This window comes from Ostrinia nubilalis, chromosome 12 (genome assembly GCF_963855985.1).
Source record: "Ostrinia nubilalis chromosome 12, ilOstNubi1.1, whole genome shotgun sequence".
Classification (NCBI taxonomy): domain Eukaryota; kingdom Metazoa; phylum Arthropoda; class Insecta; order Lepidoptera; family Crambidae; genus Ostrinia; species Ostrinia nubilalis.
In genome coordinates, this window is record NC_087099.1 from 3,225,359 (window position 1) to 3,246,334 (window position 20,976).

The 20,976-nt window shown below is 36.2% G+C and overlaps 2 protein-coding genes across 3 annotated transcripts in view; one reads left to right on the forward strand and one right to left on the reverse strand.

The window, feature by feature from the left end:
• Positions 1-2,760, reverse strand: part of LOC135076808 (CCR4-NOT transcription complex subunit 6) — a 121,187-nt gene extending 118,427 nt beyond the window's left edge. The window contains exons 1-2 of the mRNA XM_063971258.1: positions 2,654-2,760; positions 987-1,102 (exon numbers count right to left, since the gene is read on the reverse strand). Coding sequence (XP_063827328.1) covers positions 987-1,094 — 108 coding nt within the window. The 5' untranslated portion in view covers positions 1,095-1,102; positions 2,654-2,760. The remainder of the gene's footprint in view (positions 1-986; positions 1,103-2,653) is intronic.
• A 2,000-nt stretch (positions 2,761-4,760) lies between these two features.
• LOC135076796 (transmembrane protein 135-like) lies at positions 4,761-20,158 on the forward strand. 2 transcript variants are annotated; one of them, XM_063971234.1, is made up of 9 exons: positions 4,761-5,117; positions 15,004-15,134; positions 15,244-15,370; positions 15,927-16,078; positions 16,156-16,267; positions 16,470-16,622; positions 16,978-17,118; positions 17,521-17,687; positions 18,657-20,158. In XM_063971234.1, exons 1-9 carry the CDS (start codon positions 4,956-4,958, stop codon positions 18,709-18,711), a joined length of 1,200 nt encoding a protein of 399 aa, XP_063827304.1. In that variant the 5' UTR covers positions 4,761-4,955; the 3' UTR covers positions 18,712-20,158. The 2 variants fall into 2 exon arrangements, with proteins under 2 accessions (XP_063827304.1, XP_063827305.1); XM_063971235.1 differs by lacking the exon at positions 4,761-5,117 and adding an exon at positions 13,040-13,434.
• Positions 20,159-20,976: the final 818 nt, after the last annotated feature.

Sequence of the window (20,976 nt, forward strand, 5' to 3'; positions counted from 1 at the left end):
AATGGGGGTAGAACGTCATTTGATCTTCTGTTAACCAGTTAAACGGGACTATTCCCACCTCTCGTTCCCACCACTGCAACTCCTGTGTAGCCAGGACCTACAGCTTGACCGCCACAAAAACCCAACCAATGAAGGTCAAGTTTGTCCCGGGGGAAAGTTAAACTGTCATTGGACCCGCAACGAAATTAATCAGAAGAACATAGGAGTTCGAAATTAAGGTTCGACTTCCCTCCATTGCAAGCTGTTAACCAATTAGTGAACTGCCACACTAGCGGATTGTAAGCGTTTTAAACGCGGAGCGGAGACGCGATGGAGACGCCGCAGATGCGCAACCTTTCCGCCTAGAGTTTTCGACTCGGAGCCGCGGCGTCTGCGCCGCTTTGAATTCGCCAGTATGGCAAGGCCCTTAGATAATAATCGAGTCCTGGTTACTTGAATAAAGAATTTGAAATTTGAAATAACTAGAGAGGTAGGTCTGTACCATGGTCCTCTGTGTATTTTTTTCTTTTCTTGTCTGGTACTTACCTAGTTGATAGTTTACTTTTGACTAGGTCAAATAGGATTGAGCATGGTAAACAAATTGTATCAATTTCCAGTTTGGCTAAATTTTTTGTCAAGGCATCAAAACACTAGTAGAAGTAGTAGAACAAGGTCATTTGATGTTGTTATGAAATTCTGAGATTCATCAAAAATTGCAAAATAAATAAAAACAAAACAATGTTAACTGAATTCAAAATTCTATGATTCGTCAAAATTATGTTCTGATTGTTACTTACTTACTTATATGACAAACTATTTTCTGATTTTCTCATGAGAGAACTCAGATTGTTATAAGGCCAGAAAACAGATTGTTATAAGGCCAGAAAAAAGACTATGGATGAAAAATATAGATCGAGAGTGTTAACGGCAGGCAAGAACATTATGTCTTCAAAAGATGAAAGCTGAGGATATACATTTAAAGCTTAAATTGGTCCGAAGATGCATACCTCAAGCGTGGTCCAGCCTCCGCGCCGGCCAGACGCTCGTTCCGCCTCCGACATAATGTGGTATGTGCGCCCGCTAGCGCCCTCATGCTTATCTTTGTTGCGAGACATGCTGTCAACTGAAACACAACGGAAAATATTAATTTGTGATGTCATTTTTGTTTTAGGTACTCACACAAATAATTTTGCTTAATGTTTTAAAATGTATACATTTTTGAATTTTATAAACCCTGTAACTTTGTCAAAGCTGTTTACGTGACATTAGCGAAATCACGGTTCTCAAAACCAAGTCGTGGCCAAAATGAAAGAAGAAGAAGAACATCATCTACAAATACAGAAATGTACAGGCTTCAAATAATTACGCTGGAGATTAGAGAATTTGTGCTAGCTAGTTGATCAACTACTACCTTAAAATTACATTTCGTTAAGTTATTACCTAGTTCTTTATGGCTCGATTGATATACCTAGATAATAGACTCAGATTGATTAGTTGAACATAATTTAAATAGCTACTAGGTACTACGATTTATATGAGAGGCAGGTGCTTTGCTTAGAACAACATATCACCCCAAGATAAATATTTTTTAGATTACTAGATAATACCTCATTTATCTAGCAGACTCTAATTTAAAAATACTGTATCTACAATATGCCTTTAACAAATACATTTCACATAATTTGAGGTTTTATGCTGAATAAATTTGTAACAGCCAACAAGTTATTTTACAGTTTTACATGTTGATTCTACTTTATGTAAGTAGGTCAACTTCTCTATTCTACTCACACTGAATAAGTTGCAAAAATCTGGTTTATGTAGGTCTTAGAATATACCAACCTAAATTATACATATAAACTAGTTGGTTTTCAATATAAATTTAGAAAGTGAAATAGTTTCGCTGTAGGAAAACGACTAAAACTAGCATTGTATACTAGTCTACTTCTTGTATTAATGTCTTGTTTATAGATTTTGAAGTATACATTAAGTAATAAAGTAAATATAACAAATCTATTCATAGTGCCTACGTAGTAACTATGAGGGTGAAACTTGGGAATACAAAGTAACCACAAAAAATTAATGTTTAATGTTACAGATACATTACTTTCGATGTATAAAATAGATGGCAATCGAAACAAAACTAACAAATACATAAAGCTATAATGCGTTTGCAACTGAATAATTGATAATACTTATAACAATTTAATCAGTATTTCTTACTTTATCTATATAAACATTGATAGTGATATTTGTTGTTGTAGAACTACTTTACTGGTTCTACGTCAATTGAAAGCAAAAGATGTACCTTGGTAGCACCGCGAGGGGTCATTAGGGGAGATATAGAGGCTTGGTTCGTTAAACTATTATCTTCTTTTGAAAAGTAAGTACAACAGGAGAGTTCCATAACCTCCGCCAAGAGGGAGGTAAACCTACAGAAGAGTGACAAGTTACAGTCATTTTATGTGTACAACAACTATAAATGGCTTATTTCAAAGAAAAATGAGCGATTTAATTCATTGTTTTAACGATTAGAAGGTAAATGCGTAGCATCTTTGTGTACAGCTGACATCAAAAAGATGGGTCGACTCGACGCACAGATCCAAAGCGCCAAATCGGAATCGCTACTTACATGTAAGAAACACTGAAAATCAATACTAATTCTTTTAATATATACCTTCATCTACTCCTTAAATGGTTTTACTTAAATTATGATTATAGTAACGGGAAATAAATCACTGTAAACACACAATAGCACAATCTTGACAAACACCACATCAAACGTCCATTTACCGACTGCAGCGCCAATCTGCGTTAGCGGCGAATTCTAGAACTTTCCTCTTGTGTTGTGGCAACCATAGACAATAATATTTTTGCGCCTGGCAAGGGCATAAATGGTGGGCGTTTTTAAAAATCACTTAAACTTTCTGTTTTATTCTAAATGGTTTTAATACTGGATTCAATTATTTTATTTACTTTATCAGAGTTACTAACTTCCTTCCTCTTTCTATTTACTTACCTACTCTTATAAGTTGGAGGATTGGATAAGAAGTTTGTTTAAAATAATATTTTGTTATAAATACTCACGTTTACGTTTTCTGACCGTTGCGTTGTAATCAATGAAGAAGAATTCATTCCTCAATCACTTGATTCCTGATAGGGAGAGTAACCAACTTCAGGCTGGCTGTAGGTAAGTACTTATTACCTATCTACCTAAAAAATATATAAAGTAACATTTCGGAGAATGTGCGAAGGATTTACACAATCTAATTATTCCACTTTTTGATATTATACAGGGTGGTAAATGGGTATATGAAGTCAGAAAATAGATATCTTCATTTTAATTATTTTAATTTTCATACAAATCGGATTTTATAAAATTAATTTTGTATGATAATTAAAAAAATTAAATGATAATATAAAATTTCTCTTCACCATACCATTTATATGACCATGTTAACATGGGCTAGTGTCGGCTCATATACCCATTTACCTAACACCCTGTATAACCAGTAGTTAATACCTAGAAATTCTTTTGTTTAGAGCTGGAAAAAAACTCGTCTAATCTGATGTAGGTAAGACTTTCTGATGACACTAGCCTTTTGGTAAAAAAAATACAAATAAAATTCTTAGTAAAATATTCAAAAGTATAAGTAAGTACTTACTTATTCAGTGGAACGATAAGTTCATTGTTTTGAAGCCCTTGTAAACACGTAGACGTAGGTGCTTTACCTTGAAGAGTTTTTTAACTGCTTAAATACTTAAGTCTGTACCTACTTACTTACATGTAGTCTGGCTATAAAAAAAAAGTTCGCATGTAGAGATTTGGCGCATGATGACTAGCTAGTTTATCTTCTAGTAGATGACCAGTGGGTCTAGACAAAGTGCAAATTATAATCGCAAACCAGTCGCAAAGTGGTCGAAAAGCCCCTTTTTTGTATGGAGTTTTGACGGATTCGATTTTCGATTCGATCACAAAGTGCGTTTTGTCTAGGGGGGCAGAACACCACTAAACAGCATTTTAAAAGTGCATCAAAACGCTTTGAAATATTTTCATTTCTCATTTCAGTATCTTCAAGTTTAGTTCTTTTGTTTGATGCAGAATAATATTTCATTCGGTTCAATGTAAAAAGAACTCATAAATTAACATAAAAAATGAAAATGAAGCATATTATGCAGTAGGTACCTACAATATGTATTTAGCTATAATGTGCTATAGCACATTTAATTTTGTTCATTAGGGTTCACAATACGAAAAGGATTAGTATAGTTTACTGTGATTCTAGTGAAGCCTTGTTTTCTTCTTTCTTTTTATTAAGCACTCAGAAAAGAACTGTTTGTTATTTTGCCTGCTCTATTTATGGTTTTCATTTATATAGCGAATACTTATTGTGTGCGTGAAAAAAAGATTTCTATAAAGTGACAAGATTGTTTAACGAGATAGGTAGCTAAGTCTAGTATATTATAGTAGCTAGAAAGAGTCCGCTCCGCATAATCCTTGCAGGACACCATCGTGTACTTCAAACAAACGTATCGGACGATAATAACTATCAAGTAGGCCTCTTACTGCTGACAAATAAGTTAGTATTCAGCAGCAAAAGCATATTAGAAAGATTTTTTTGTTCTATGTTGTTTAACTTTTTGGACAACCCTACAACTTCCATTGTATTCGTTAAATAAATTGAACTTGTCACTCCTCTGTGATGATATTATGACCTGTGGATTAACTTTTGCAATATGGATGAGTAGGTAAATAAGGTAGTTAACATTTAAAATAAGCGCAGGTCGGGCGCACATTGTGGATTTGTGAAAATGTTTAATATTATCTTCCATTGTTAAATTTACTCACTTGCTGTTGGAGGCAAGGAGACTCTTCTCGTCTTGTCATGATTTAAAAAGTGGAAAAGGAATAAAAATAAATATTTACTGAGTTGAAATTAAAGCTTTATTGCACAAAGTCGTAGTAGATTAAAGTAAACATGGTGGAAATTAGTAAGTTTTTAACGGACAGTACAAAAGTTGGAGAGTGTCCTTGTTCGGAGCTGCTGCATCCGTGGGCTAGCGGCTGTATCGATGCTTCCTTTAAGATGTTCACCTCGTGTGGTATTGGAGCAGCTAAGTTCTTTACACCATTATTCCTTGTAAGTGCCAATTTTAGTACATTATGTATTAGCTTCTGCTGATGCAGACAATTTTCAGCTTATTTAAACCTACCATTTAAAGTAAGTCATCATTGATTAAAACGGCATGTTTATTGAAAACATGCCGCTCACTATGATAATGCACTTGTGCACCCTATCCCCTATTAATTAATATTCTTCACGGATATTTATTTAAATTAATCAATTAAGTATCTAGTTTTCGTAGCCTGCGCTATCTGCTGCATTATCGCACCGTACTTTTGCGTCAAAGAGTGTTGTTAATAATCCGAATTAACATAATGTCTCACACCGCGGCACCGTCTTTGTAGGTCTCAACAACTCCCTTTATGTCTATTAGTCCAGTAGAATTAGCTTTTAAATCGGAAATAATTCCTACAAAAGATTTTATTGTTTTAATGGCTTCATTGGTTGCCCATTAAGACTCTCCTAAGTTTTCGACTTCGACGGAGTTGTGCTTAAGTGGTGGGGGCCCCCGAAAGGGGCATTTTTTCGGTTTTCCGGTTATACCGCGTAAAGGACTTACCCTATCAAAAAGTGGTCTTCATGACGGTTGAAGGGCACTTAATCCTGCATTGAATAAGACCAAATTCATATGTTTTGGACAAACCGTTCTCGCGCTAAAGTTCGGCAAAGTAGAAAATATACGTATAATTAATGACCCTCTCCATGTCCAATGGTTTGTTACCCACAGACTTCCAAGTCTTGAAAAGGGCCACCTCAACCAGTGTAACCCTATCAAGGCTTACGAGCTTGATGCGCCTATCCTTGTTCGTCCCAGCCGTTCCTTAACTGCGGTTGCTGCACCTCTTCCTGGCACTCACCTGAACGACTCTGTGTTACCTACTGTGGCTGCCCCTCTTCCTTGTATCCTCCTGCATGACTACGTTGCCTAGCCGTATGCCTGGTCTAAGGTTCGACGCCAAAAATCAACAACAACAAGTTCATATTAAAACGCTGAAGAGTTTTTTGTTTGTTTGTTTGAACGCGCTAATCTTAAGAATTACTAGTTTGTTTGAAATCATTATTTTTGTGTTGAATAGCTCATACATTGAGGAAGGCTATAGGATATATACAATCACTCTACGACTAATAGAGGCGAAGCAGTAAAGAAAAATGTTGCAAGCACGGGAAATAGTATTTAAACTATTTTCACTCGTACGAAGTTGATTTTGTGGCGTCGAACCTTGGACCAGGTATATGGCTAAGCAATGAAATCGTACAGGAGGGTACAAGGAAGAGGGGCAGCCACATTAGGTAACACAGAGTCGTTCAGGAGAGTGCCAGGAAGAGGTGCAGCAACCGCAGTTAAGGAACGGCTGGGACGAACAAGGATAAGCGAATCAAACTCGTGAGCCTTGTTAGGGTTACACTGGTTGAGGTGGCCCTTTTCAAGACTTGGAAGCCTGTGGGTAACAAACCATTGGACATGGAGAGGGTCATTAATTATACGTATATTTTCTACTTTGCCGAACTTTAGCGCGAGAACGGTTTGTCCAAAACATATGAATTTGGTCTTATTCAATGCAGGATTAAGTGCCCTTCAACCGTCATGAAGACCACTTTTTGATAGGGTAAGTCCTTTACGCGGTATAACCGGAAAACCGAAAAAATGCCCCTTTCGGGGGCCCCCACCACTTAAGCACAACTCCGTCGAAGTCGAAAACTTAGGAGAGTCTTAATGGGCAACCAATGAAGCCATTAAAGCAAAAAAATCTTTTGTAGGAATTATTTCCGATTTAATCAATTTTTGTGTTTAATTCTACTGGCCTATATGTTCACATAAAAAATAAAAATGTACTGAAAGAAAGAAAGAAGAAAGAAAGAAAAAATATTTATTTGGTACTGCCTAAATGGTCAAATATACTTTTGCCATAAAGCGTCTCCATTCTACTCCAATCAACATTACTCTAATTTTTGAGACACATTATACGCAGAAGTAGTTTTTTTTTTTTTTTTTTTTTTCTTTTTCCTGGCACGCACGGCTTGTGCATTTGCCAATGACGAGGTGTAAAGGTTGGGAAACGGATTTTATAGGAAAATACCCGGGAAGAGAGAAAATTTTGAAGGATCAGGCAGGAATGGTGTTATTGTTTACAGGATAATAATACTTAATAACTAATCATATTACTATGTACATTAGACAGAAAATATGTTTATGACATAAAAAGGATAAAATATAGCCGTATCAGGCTATATTTTAATATCATAAGTAATAATAAACATAGAAATACATTTATATATATTTACATCATTAGAGGATAACAGACAAATTATGGATGTAGGTAGTTGGACACGGAGGGATATTAATGACTGGATAAAGGAAGAGGAATCATATTTTTGGCAGGCAAAGAAGATATGATTTAGATCGCCCACTTCATCTCCACATTCACAAGTCTCATCAGAGATAATGTGAATTCGTGCCAAATGTTGAGGTGTACACACATGTCCCAGTCTCATACGAATAAGAATCGTAGTAGAAATTTTAGGTAAATAGGATTTGAAAAACCACGGTTTAATTGGGATGGTCGGTTGTATCTGTTTATAATGTTTTCCTTTGGTCTGACTACTAATGCTCCAGTCCTGTTCCCAGGATTGACGAAGATACACTTTAGGTAGAGCTACTAGATCGTGACAGTAATTTTTGTATGGGAAATTGTCACCACTAGACACCGCATCATTCGCAAATTTATCAGCCTTGACATTTCCCGTTATGTTGCAATGGCTTGGAATCCATACGAAAGCTACTTGTAATCCCAACGAAATACATTTATTATACAAGCTCCTACATTTCATAATTACTGGATAAAAAATATTAGATTTAAAAGGGTACTTAGCTAGGGCCTGAAGGGCACTTTTGGAATCTGAGAAAATTACGGACTTTTTAAGTTTCATCAAAAGAATATATTCTAAAGATTTGAGTATACCAACGCATTCCCCAGTAAATACTGAAGACTCAGGGGGTAATTTTATCATTTGATGAATTTTATACTGATGGTGAAAAACACCTACTCCAACAGGACCATCCTGGTGATGTTTTGAAGCATCGCAATATAAATGATGCCAATCAAACCAGTTATTTTCTAATACTAGATTGAACTTTGTATTAGCATATCTGTCCATCTTAGATATATTAATATCGAAGTAAATATTAAGGGATAATACTAATGAATCATAATCTGAAGAGAATATTGGGAGATAAAGTGATCTATGAGTAGGTGCTTGAAGAGATTTAAATTTTTGAAAGCTAATTATCAGACACGGAGGATTTTTATGTGTCCAATACGGAGAAGATTGAATATATTCGGATAAAGTTAGTAATCTGTGATAAAGGGGGTGTTGGGATAATTGCAAAGCACGAAATAAAAATTTATCACTAAGAAACTGTCGCCGGAGTCTTAAAGGAGGATCCACGCATTCTAGTTGTAAAGCATTATTGGGACTTGATTTCATTGCACCTACCACAGTGCGTAGTGCTTTTGTTTGAATGACGTCTAGTTTTCGTAGACCAACAACGCTGCATGGTTCCAGGAATTGCGTTCCATAATCAAGAATGCTTCTGATAATTGCATTATAGAGAAGTTTTAGTGAAAACGGATGAGCTCCCCACCATACTCCCCGCAGACATCTTAGAATATTAAGTAAGCGTTCGCATTTTGCACTAATATAATAGAAATGTGAAAGTCCTGTCAACTTTGAATCTAAAATAACACCCAAGAATTTGGCTTCGTTACTTATCGGTATTTGAATATTATCATAAAAAATTGTAATTGGTGGTGGGCATCTCATTCGTGAGAAAAGAACAACCGAACTTTTGGGCACGGATAGAGTCATGCCATTATTATCTAACCACAATTTTAGGACAGTAAGATTATAGTTCAATGTATTACATAAGATTTCAGTATTCTTTCCAGATACATACAAAAGTAAATCGTCAGCGTATTGGAGTACGTTAATGCCATTACCAAAGGAAGATTCCAGATCATGAGAGTAAATATTAAAAAGAAGAGGACTAAGAACGGAACCTTGAGGGAGCCCATTCCATAATAACCTCGTTCTCTTTTCCAAGTCTTCATTAAAAATATGTACACTTCTACCGACTAAGATATTTACAATAAAATTTATTAAAATCACGGGAACCTCTAATTTGTACAATTTTTCTACAAGTAGGGACAACACTACGTTATCGTACGCGGCGGAAATATCTAGAAAAGCTGCTAACAAATGTTCATTAATCGAAAACGCTAGTCTTATGTCAGTGGTGAATATTGCAATGCTGTCTGACGTGCTCCTACCTTTTCGAAATCCAAACTGACTATTGCTTAAAAATCCTTTACTCTCCACATACCACTCAAGTCGATTTTTAACTAAGTGCTCCGCAATTTTAGCCATAACCGAAGAAAGAGCTATAGGGCGATATGATTCTGCCTCTGAGGGGGATTTATTTGGTTTTAGTATAGGTAAAACTTCTTGAACTTTCCATGAAGGTGGTATATTTCCATTAAAAATTATCGAGTTAATTAAATTCAAAAAATAATTCAAAGAGGAATCCGAAAGCTGAGCAAGAAAAGAGTAAGGGATTCCATCAGGACCAGGTGATGAGTCCTTGACGTAAGTAAGAACACCTTTAAGTTTAGTTAAAGTGAAAGGAGCATTTAATCCGGATTGTACGTTTTCTGACATGGACATGAGCAAGGGAGTAATTAATTCCGGGACAGACGATGGAGCCAGTCTGTCTAAAAAATTATCAGTTAATGATGTAGGGAGAACTTTTGGGGTGGATTCCTTAAAAGCTGACCTAAATCGTCTAATGTTCGACCAAATTGCAGATGAAGGAGTATCCGGAGAGATGGAAAAGCAAAAATTCTTCCAACTTTCCCATTTCTTTTGCTTAAAGAGTTTTCTAGTACTAGCGGTAACTTGCGAAAGATATTCAAAATTTTCTTCGGTCGAGTCCGAAACATACTTTTTCTCAGCTGCCTTTCTTTCTTTGATAGCGTCAGAGCATTCAGAGTCCCACCAAGGGGGAGCAGGTAATTTATTACGAGCAGGATTTTTCGAGGGGAAAGTTTCGTCAGCTGTCTCTAATAATAACGAAGCTAAGGCCTCTGCACATTCGTTATGATTGGAATTTATTATAGAAGGCAAAGACGAAATCTTTTCTTGAACTCTTTCTTTAAATAAATTCCAATCAGCGTTTTGCAATTTATGCTTTAGTCGAGGAGGGCGAGTGGGAGATATTTTTTGGTCAGTTGGAAAGGTAATTGTTATCGGATAGTGATCGCTTCCGTATGTAGAAGGTAAGGTCGACCACGTTAGAGAGGACGCAAGGCTGGGATTGCAGATTGTGAGGTCAGGAGCACTTACCCCCTCGTCAGGAAGGGTGCGCCGTGTAGGATTTCCAGTATTCAAGAAACATAAATTATTTCTATCCAAAAAGTCAAGAATGCGATTTCCATAGTGGTTAGAAGTAGTGCTTCCCCAAGATTGGTGTTGAGCGTTAAAATCCCCCATTATTACAACAGGTTTAGGTATTACACTCAAAATTGGTTCGATTTCATCATAAATAGAAGTTGAGGGATGTGGAACATATATAGAAACAAAAGATATATTATTTACAGAAGCAGCGATAATCGAAAAATCATTACTATAGTTCCAAAATAGTGAACTGTCCTATCGATGACATTGACAGTGGGGCGCCACCGTCAATACCGGATCGCTGGTTCCGATTTTTGCCATGTTGAAAACCATATAGTTGAACGATGGTAGCGCCTCCCTGTCATTGAGTTTGGTGGGACAGTTCAGCGTGGTTCATCTATATGCTGCGGAATAGGAATATGTACAAATGGCATTGGGTGCCTTATAAGTAAGGCAACCCCACCGTAGTTATCAAAGCGGTCTTCTCGAATACAAGAGAAACCGGAAATTTTAAAAATAGAGTCAGGCCGAAGCCAAGTTTCTTGTAGAGCTATTATAAACGGATTTAAAGAATTTATTATATAATTTAGGTCGCTTTTCTTATGATTAATGCTCCTGCAATTCCACTGCACTATTAGGGACTTTTTCCCCATAAACAGTAGAAATATTATTAACTAGTACATCATTTTTCGGTATGGCAACGTTGGACGGTAATATGTTGTTGTTATGTGTCAAAGATGTGATAAGCGCAATGATAAGGTCTCGAATAGAGAGGTTAGAAAGTGAACTATTTGAATCATGAGTTGAATCATTATCATTATTAAGAATGCTTCTACTGGGGGAGATAGGAGTACTGTAGTCTTTAGTTAGTGTTTCGTGTTCATGACGATCATAACCTTTACCAGGCCTATGCGGTGTTCTAGGCTTTATGAGAACTGTTTTTTTATATGAGGTGTTTAAAGTGTTTTGTTTATTAGTATGCGGTTGCTGTGGGCTGAGAGGAATCAAGGAATTTTGTTGGCCAGAACGCCCCGATACCAAAACATCAGCAAATGACTTTGATATCGGAGGATGTAATTTTAGTGCCTTTGAATAAGTTATGCAGCTTTTAGCCATGGATTCTTTGATACTTCTTTGCCTAACATATTCAGGACATTTCCTGCTCGTGGCCATATGAAGACCAGAGCACAAGAAGCAGGTTATGTTTTCTTCGTCAACATCACAAGTGTCACCAGTGTGTCCCATTCCGCATTTAAAACACCTCGCTAACGAACGGCATTGACTCCTAACATGTCCATATCGGCAGCACTGAAAACATTGTATTGTGGGGTAAATATACAGGTCCACAGGAAGAGAGTTGTAGCAAAGGAATATTCTTTTTGGCAAAATTTGTCCATCAAATGTCACTACGACAGTTTCAATTGGCAAAAATTCAGTTTTGCCAATAGAAGTTGTCTTTTTCTTTAAGCGCCTTACCTTGATTATATTTCCACATCCTGTAGGAACACTAATATTATTCATAATATCCTCATCACTCCAGCTAACAGGTACACCTCTGATGACTCCCATCCGTGTCACATTAAATGTGGGTATGAATGCTTTGTAAGTATTTGATTTCAGCAAGTTACTGTTAAGGAAAGCGTTGGCATCCTCAAATTTAGAGAATGCAATTGAAATTCTGTTCCTACCTATCCTTTTAAGACTGCCATTGACAATGTTTTTAATATTGTTTCTTTTGAGAAAATGCCCAAATGATACGGGGTGTAAGGTGCAATTTTCGTTTGGAGAGGATTGTTCTTTTTGCACATGAACTGTGTAAGGGGCTAAGTCAGTAGCTACATAAAGGTCTCTTCCTACAGGAGTACGTGTTTCACTAGCACCTAAAATTTCACTAGTCTTTTGACCTGGTACAAGTGTATCACCTACTTGCGAAGAATCAATAGGAGTTGAAGCGGTTTGCGTTAGAGTAGTAAGTTCATTAATACATTGGCATTCAAATTCATTAGCAGTGCCGCCTAAATTAGATTTTCGATTCCTTCTCCGTTTTTTGTTGCAGTGTTTACAAACTTTTTGCACAGAGGAACGTTTACGTTTATTCTTTGAATTTACATTCTTTCCAGACCCATCCGTGTCAAATAATGATCCATCGGTTTCCATATCGGTTAAATTATTAGAAATCGTAACAAAATTGGACGCCTGGGGGACTACGCCTCCCCCAGGGTCGTCAGGTTCACACATCACGAAAAAATCAAAATGCAATGACTTACCGAATAACTGATGAAATTACACAAAAACTACGTAAATACAGATAAAAAGTAACAAAATATATACAATACACCACTTATTTGATCCTTAATTCAAATTAATTTTACAAAAGCCAAAAAAAGACGCCTACTCAGTTCGCCGTTTCCCGCGCTTTTCCCAGAAGTAGTTTAGTAGATCAAACAAAATTTTTGAATTGTCAATGTCATTGTGGTGGCCGAAAACTGTCAAAAATCTGTCAATTACTATGAACAGAGAGTCGGACACATTTTTCGATTTTAATTTATAATATCATTACAAAATTTAACAATATTCGGGATTCCGAAGATGCGAATGCTTGTAATGCATTTAACTTAAGTGGTATCGAAGATTTGTCTTCCAAACACTGTGTTGTGATATCTTGTATTTGTACCTATTTTGCGTTGTAAGAAAGAAAGTTAAAAAAGGTCTTAATAATACAATGGTGGAGGCTAGCAAATTCGCGTTTGAAACAGCTTGTAGCAGTTGTGAATGTCGTTCTCTTATACATCCGTGGACCGACACTTGCCTCGATGGAACTCGTTCAATGCTATGGAGCTGTATCAGAGGCAGTTACAAATTTTATGCCATGGTTTATGTCGTAAGTACTATCGTTTAAAGCTAGACTTGTTGAAATAAGTTTATATAATTTATATAAAAAGAGTAATGTTCTTTCTTTCTATCAGTATTATTTATTATTGTTTTTGTGAAGACTAAAATTGTATGTCTTAAGATGTAACCTTATTTGTATCTAGGGCAATTAGGACATGTCAATTTAAGTGAAAAATAGCTACACTTATTCAGCTGTTCATGATGCATTATGTAATAAACATTCATAAACTTTCACATTTACATAAATAATTTGACCAGTAATTCAGGTCAAATTGTTGAGAAACATTTTTTGTAGTCAAAAGATTAGGAGTAAATACATTTCAGTAAATAGATGGAGAGAGTAAGGGACAATAATATGCATGTAATGTGCTGCTCTCTTGTAAATTGTTTTTGTTAGTCATAAAATCAACCATTTTATTAGTATTCAACCAAAAAAGTCTCTGGGAGACACCATAAGCCATTGATATAGATTAGTTATCTGTATCCAAGCAAGATAAGATTCTAATACCTTATTGATTACAGTATGTAGAACAATGTATAATTTAAAAATCAATATTACTATCAAATGGATGACCTATTTTGTTTTATCTTAGGTTTTCCTTATTGATTTGACTACATATCGTGGGCTTTAAGCCATAAGGGTGTATAAGCAATACTAGGAGTATTGCTCATATGCCTACTGCGATATATGTATTACATTCCATGCAATATGTTATTAAAGCTATTTTAAGTCTAGTGAAACCTCCGGTGAAGTCTCCTTGAGGCCTACTGGAACCTATAGTCCGATTTTTAATTCGACGGAATTCTGACAGCTGTCATTTTTTGACAATTCAGAGGTAATAAGCCTTTTTTGCTTTGAATTATTAATAAATAATATGAAATGAAATTTCATCAAGTACAACTTACAAGAATGAACTATTGTTTGTTTTGTGAAATCAATGTACACTAATTATTATGTACATTTTAGAGATTAAATAGAAAAAAAACGTGTTTTTAACACAGTAAAATAACATATTATCATAAACGAAAATATGTATTGATCATCAACCATCATTATCGTCATCATAATCAACTTGGATTATAAAATTGGCATCTTGTTAAATTGATTATTTTATGAAGCTAAGATTTTATTAACAAAAGGATTTTCATAAAAAAGGTTTGTAACCCATGGATTATTGGCCAGGGAGTCCAGTAATAGAAAAATAATTTCCCAATTTTTTTTGTAACTTCAAAAATATGATAATAAAAATTCAAATAACCATTTTGAAATGATCAGTACATTTTTAAGCCTTAGTTTTTCAACTGAAACCTTAAATTCAAGAAAGGATTATTTTTTAATTTGTGAAAATGCTCTCCATTCTTAGTGGGAATGTTTCAATGCTTGCAACACTTCTGAAATGTCAAAATTCCGTCGAATTAAAAATCAGAGTTTAGGATATTGAATAGATATCAATAGTATATGTGTTTGTTCCACAGAAGTAAAAAGCCAGTTAACAGCCCTAACATATTCTGCAGGTCTGATTTTATTTAAATAAATAAGTAACTTACTTTATTTCAGATCCAAATATTGATGAGAGGTAAAAAGCTGAAAAAGAAAGATGTGATTGAACATCTAAAAATGTATATCAAATCAGGCATTTTTGGATTGACGGTTGGAAGCTCATTTGTCACATTAAACTGCATATTTAGGTAATAAATATAATATTTAATAAGGGTTAAATATTAAACATCTAACATACATATAATGTCATATTGAAGACTACAAGAAATAATCGTCAATGATTGATTTTCTTTACAGGAAGTTGTTCTTCAGTCAATTCAGCTACTATACTACAGTCTTGTTGCCTTGTACCATTAGTGGGCTAGCAGTTTACTTCGAACCTCCTTACAGAAGAGTGTTAGTGGCCAACCTCTTTGTAAACTTGGTAAGTTAACGTCAGAAATGTAAGCTGTCTGGTGCACGACACTAAGGGCCATGCCACACTGGCAGATTCAAAGCGGAACAGCCACGCAGCGAACACGCGGCGAAGTAGTCGCGGCTGTGCAGCGAATACGTTGCGGACGTCGTCTTCGACGCGCACACGCGGCGTGTTCGCAGCGTGGCCGCTCCGCTTTGACAACGCTTGCGGTCCGCCAGTGTGGCAGCTCACTAAGAGGACAAAGCTCATTTGTAAGCAATGTGACTATGCAGCTGTGATAGGGCATGTATGTGCTATAGTGTTGCTGTTGTACAATTTATAATTTTGAGATTTACCCTAAGGGCTATATTTCACCGGGACACCATGGCGGCGCAACCAGTCGCCCTACCAACAAAACGTATACAGCTCTATAGAGAGTTACTCACCTGGTGTCCGTTTAGTTGCGCAAAGCTGTATACATTTTGTTGGTAGCGGCGACTGGTTGCGCCGCTATGGTGTCCCGGTGAAATATAGCCCTAAACCAAAAAGAAGTTATAAGAATAAACTGATTTCATTTTAACAGGTATTTGAATATTGGCTTCGTACATTAGAAATGAAGGGATGGTTGCGGCGATCACCTGGAAAAGAGACACTCATCTTTATGATGGGAAGTGCCATCTTCTTCTATTTACTCAGGCTTGACAGAGAAAATGAGAAACGGACGCCACTATTCTGGTATGTGTTATTGAAACTATGTTATGAAGATTTGTATTTGTAATTTCTTACTTTATAGCAATTTATTTGTTTTAAAGGTTCTTCACCCCACCGCGAGTTTCGAAAGAAGTTGGAAAGCCAATGACTGGTATCGAAGGAAAAAGTCCTGCCTGCCCTCACAGTGAACCTTGCATTAATTATATATTGAAGGTTTTTAATTATTCACAAAGTAAATAGCTGTGCGTAGTAAACCCAATAAATTAGACTGCTTTTATCTAGCGAGTGACAGAACCTTACTCGCCAGTGGCACTGGTGAGCGCAAATACAATAGCGTCTTGAAGCTTAAGGATTTGTAATAAGAGCTATTATTTTTACTAAAAATTGTTGATACTAAGTCTTTAAAATGTATCAGGGGACAGCACAACTGTTCGGCGTCGGCTGTGCGATGACGATAGTCCGGACCATCCTGCCCAAAATCCTGACTCCGACTAAAGCTTTAAAGTCCCTGAAGATGTCTCATTTGAAACTGGGACTCTTCTTCGGTGGATACATCGGTATCTATAGGGTAAGTTTTTTTTATGTTGGTCAGATTTAATGAATTTCTTAATGAGCACCAGTCATCGATTTACTTAGAAAATGATCAATTTCAAACTGTGTGTGTTCATAATAATATGCCTGTCACAAACACATGCACAAATGAATGTCATGTTAGTTAATACTTTGCAAATATTATGTTCTCATGCATTTTTCGCAAATATTTTTTTAACAGTTTTGCAAAGAAGAACGACAAATTCACTGACGAGAATAAATAATTATCGCAACAGAACTGTTAAACAACTTTTCACACTAAAAAATATTTGTACAAACATTTGCAAATGTCTCTGACCTGCATCATAATTAAGAAAATAACTTGTTTACAGTTAGTAGTGTGTCTGCTGTGTCGGTCGCAAGGCAGAGATAGCGCGCTATACGCTCTGCCCGCGGGTTTCCTCGCCGGGGCTGCCTTCAGGGCGTCTCCTTCGACAGCAATTTCAATAGGACCGATTACTTCTGCATTGCAGGTATGTATTCCAGGTATTTATTTATATAAAGCTAACTTGATAATTGCAGAATGACATGTACAGTTATGATGAGTATGTATAAGGTAGGTGACCTGACCTAACGCCAGCAGTCAATTTGCATACATATTTAGTCTAGTTTGTGAAATCAACCATCTATTTACTGATTTTAAAGCTATTAAAATATGAATAACAAATAAAAAAAATGTTTATTCAGTAAGGCCCAAGACGACCAGGGCACTTATACACGTCTCAAATATAGCTTTCCCTACCACCGCTTCGGAACAACATATGGGCTGGTGCTGAGGAATTAGGACAAAATGTTCATGTGCCTCTTGCAGTGATGATTATATGACCTGATGATGATGACACAATTTGTTGATATTGTATTGATATTCCCAACAGATCCTCGGGTCATGGGGCTACCGCAACGGCACCATCCCAGCTCACTGGCCGCTGGTCGAGCTGCTATACTGTGTATGCCAAGGACTGCTGTTCCACGCTCGGGTCATGCATGAAGACGTCTGCCCTCGTTATATCATCAACCTTATCTCCACCGTCACCAGCACTAAGTGAGTAACTAGCGAATACGGGACTTTTCCCATCTCTCTTTCACACCGCTGCAACTCCTGTGCAGCCAGGATCTACAGGTTGACCGTCAATAAAAACCCAACCAGTCAAGGTCAAGTTTGTCACGGGGGAAAGTTAAACTAACATTAGACCCGCAACGAAATTAATCAGAAGAACATAGGAGGAGTTCGAAGTTAAGGTTCGACTTCCCTCCATTGCAAAGCGGATGACAGGCGACAAACAAAGGTATGAAAAGATGCACATCTTTTCATACCTTTGTTTGTCGCCTGACACGGACAATAAACATCAAATAACGGGACCTATCATGAGCTTTTAGCTACCTGCCTGCCAATAATATAACTAGCGAATAGCAGAATAAATAAATATCCTTGAATATTATTTGCACCGCGCCATGCAAACCACCTTTTTTTCAAGCGCCATTGACGCGCATAGATGAATTGATTGCAAAAAATTTGCGTACATCGCGCCTTCCATTTCTATGAAATGCGCGTTGACGGAGCCCGAAAAAACGTAACTACCATATTATGTATATGTATATGTATGTAGACCGACATCTAGACCAATAGTACAAACATAAAATTCATGCACACACATTTGTAAAGATTGACGTTGTAGCACCGTCACATAGATCATACCTATTAGGTGAAAATTACTAGTGAGTAGGCACTAGATTATTACTACCTATTTCAGAATATTTATAGACTAGGTATTGTTTCTCTTATTTTTACATATTTTTTGAAGAAAAAACCACTGAGTATGTACATATTTTATGCTTCACCTTTTCTCAACCTTTCCTCTTTTTCACAAATAGATAAACTGATGTAATTCATTTGCGTATGCTGTGCGCAAATTATACGATGGCCTTCCTTGTTGTGATGTGGAGATTTAGTTAAGTTAGTTGTAAATCAGGATAATAAAGAATTTTAAATGTATTTTTGCTTCTTTTTCAGAGCGGACATTATCCAGACTAATTTCATCGAGAAGCTGGCTAAGAAAGCCCTATGATACTTGTGAACATAACTGACGATACGGTAGTAAGTACTTTATGTTCCGATTCTGTGATTATTATTTAGATTTTATTTGGCACGGGGACTATATGATGTGGGGTATTCTTATGATGTTGGTGGTTATTTTTAAGTTATATAGAACAATGTAATGACCTGTGAAACTACAATAATCACAATGACTGAGCAGACCCTATGCAAGGCTAGTTTCCAAAGCAGAGTCTGGAGAATTTGGTACTTGTGGTTAATTTGGTACTTTTCCAGTGACTGAAAACGAAATGTGCGCGTACGCTATTTACAATGGTATAGTTTTCTTTATTTTTTATTATTTGAAAATGATATTCCAAATGAACGTGTATAAATTGGTCGTTAAATTCCTGTTACAATTATTAGGGAAGGAAACCATGGATTTGAATAGGATTTGCCTTAAACAAATAGCGATTGCAAGCCTTAATTAATGAATTGCTTATTTATTAATAAATTATGAACGTTAAGTATTGTGAATGCATTTTATCATTGAAACAGTAGTTCAAAGTAATGTATAAAATCCTTTATGTACAAATTGATGCTTTGATTTGATTAGAATGAACAAAAATGGGATATCTTAAATATAGGGGGTATATAAGTATTAAGTAATATTAGGCTTTAAAATTTTAAATCACAATAATTGTGTTTTATGATAGCTAATTTTGCGGTACTATTTTAAAATATACTCGTACTTGGTATTGATGAGGTAGAAAGAAATTGAAAGTATCATACCATGACAACAATGTATGTTAATAAATACATTTCACCGTTTTAGTAGGTAACAGTCAGCGTCAAATAATTCATGACACCCAAAGTATAGATCGTTTCATCAGGCCTGTTCATCTCCGCGAGTTTACATCGAAAACAAAACACGCACGATGGCCCACCTACAGGATACTATTTGACAAGGCCTCACATACGAGCGAACATTGACTCACGCACGCGTATTCTTGTGTATAATGGAAGAAAATAAAGAAAATGGTGTACTAAATACTGTGGAGTATTTAACTGCCTAAATAATAATAAAAACACAGAATGTACTTTTTTAAGTTGCCTCAAGACACTGAGAGGTAAATAAGTAGTTAATATTATTCATGATAATTCATGCTAAATCATGTATTTCCTCCGCCATTTTCCGCAGTTTGGCACCTCACGTCACATCATTTTACCGAAGAAGTCAGCCCTATAGCTTCGGCCACCTTCGGCGCAGTGCCGATCACTGACGTTTGTCAACAAAATGGTGCTTGACTCTTGAGACAGGCTAAATTACACCATGTTGTTAATGACATTGAGCATACATTTTTTTAAATAGGTACCTTCGCGAAGTAAAACTTCTGTACGTAGTACTTATTATTATTCTGTGGTTTCATCCACGAAGACGCGCTCCACCAATTTTAGGTCGAGGGAAGCACGGGGTGCGGGGAGTGGGGGAGTGTAATCCGAGCAATCCGAGCGTCATTATTGTAGTGTGCGTGTGCATAATTTAGCGTGTACCGATAACACTCAAACATTAGTGGAAGAATGGTGGGGCGCGTCTTGGTGGATGAAACGATCTATAGCCAAACAGTTTGCCACACGTCTTTATTACAAATTGGGGGTTGTACACATTTTGGCCACTTTGGGTGTCACGGACTATTTGACGCTGACTGTACTCATAAGAAGTTAGTGTTGCCACAAAAATATTTTTTAATAGTAACACTTTGCCATAAACAAATACACAAAGCTAGCATTTAATCATAAAGCAAACACACATCGAATTAGTTGTTAGATCAAATTAATTGTATGTTATAAATAATAAATTCTGCTATGTTTATAGCCACTTCCGTTAGTAAGGTGATTGTATTTTAAGACTATTTTGAAGTAGATAGTAAAAGTTACCTATTGGATGTTTAGTGGAATAAATTAATTCCTTAATCTTGAGTATTGTTTTATGGGTAGTTTAATGTAATTAATCATGACGTTAAAATTCTTTTCTGCTGCGTGGAAAGGTATAGTCAGTGAAATATATGGTGTGTAAGTGAAAAGTTGGCAATAATTTAAAATATTTAAGTCAGATTTTGATCTATCAACAAGGTGTGATTTCAGTCACTGTCGGATAATCTGTTAAAGATGTCGTGTCGTTTTAAAAAACTACTAAATATTTAAGTTTTGCCAGTCTTCTGTCCCTTACACCCTATATTCTTACAAGTTGGAAAAAAGGGATTTGAATAAGTACGTGTGAAGAATTCTTATTATTTCT

Bases quoted from the DNA above. Each gene is read 5' to 3' on its own strand.
- LOC135076796 (XM_063971234.1), top strand. From the start codon at position 4,956: ATGGTGGAAATTAGTAAGTTTTTAACGGACAGTACAAAAGTTGGAGAG. The intron at 15,371-15,926 runs GTAAGTTAACGT...TCATTTTAACAG, and splicing joins CCAACCTCTTTGTAAACTTG to GTATTTGAATATTGGCTTCG. The intron at 16,623-16,977 runs GTAAGTTTTTTT...ACTTGTTTACAG, and splicing joins GATACATCGGTATCTATAGG to TTAGTAGTGTGTCTGCTGTG.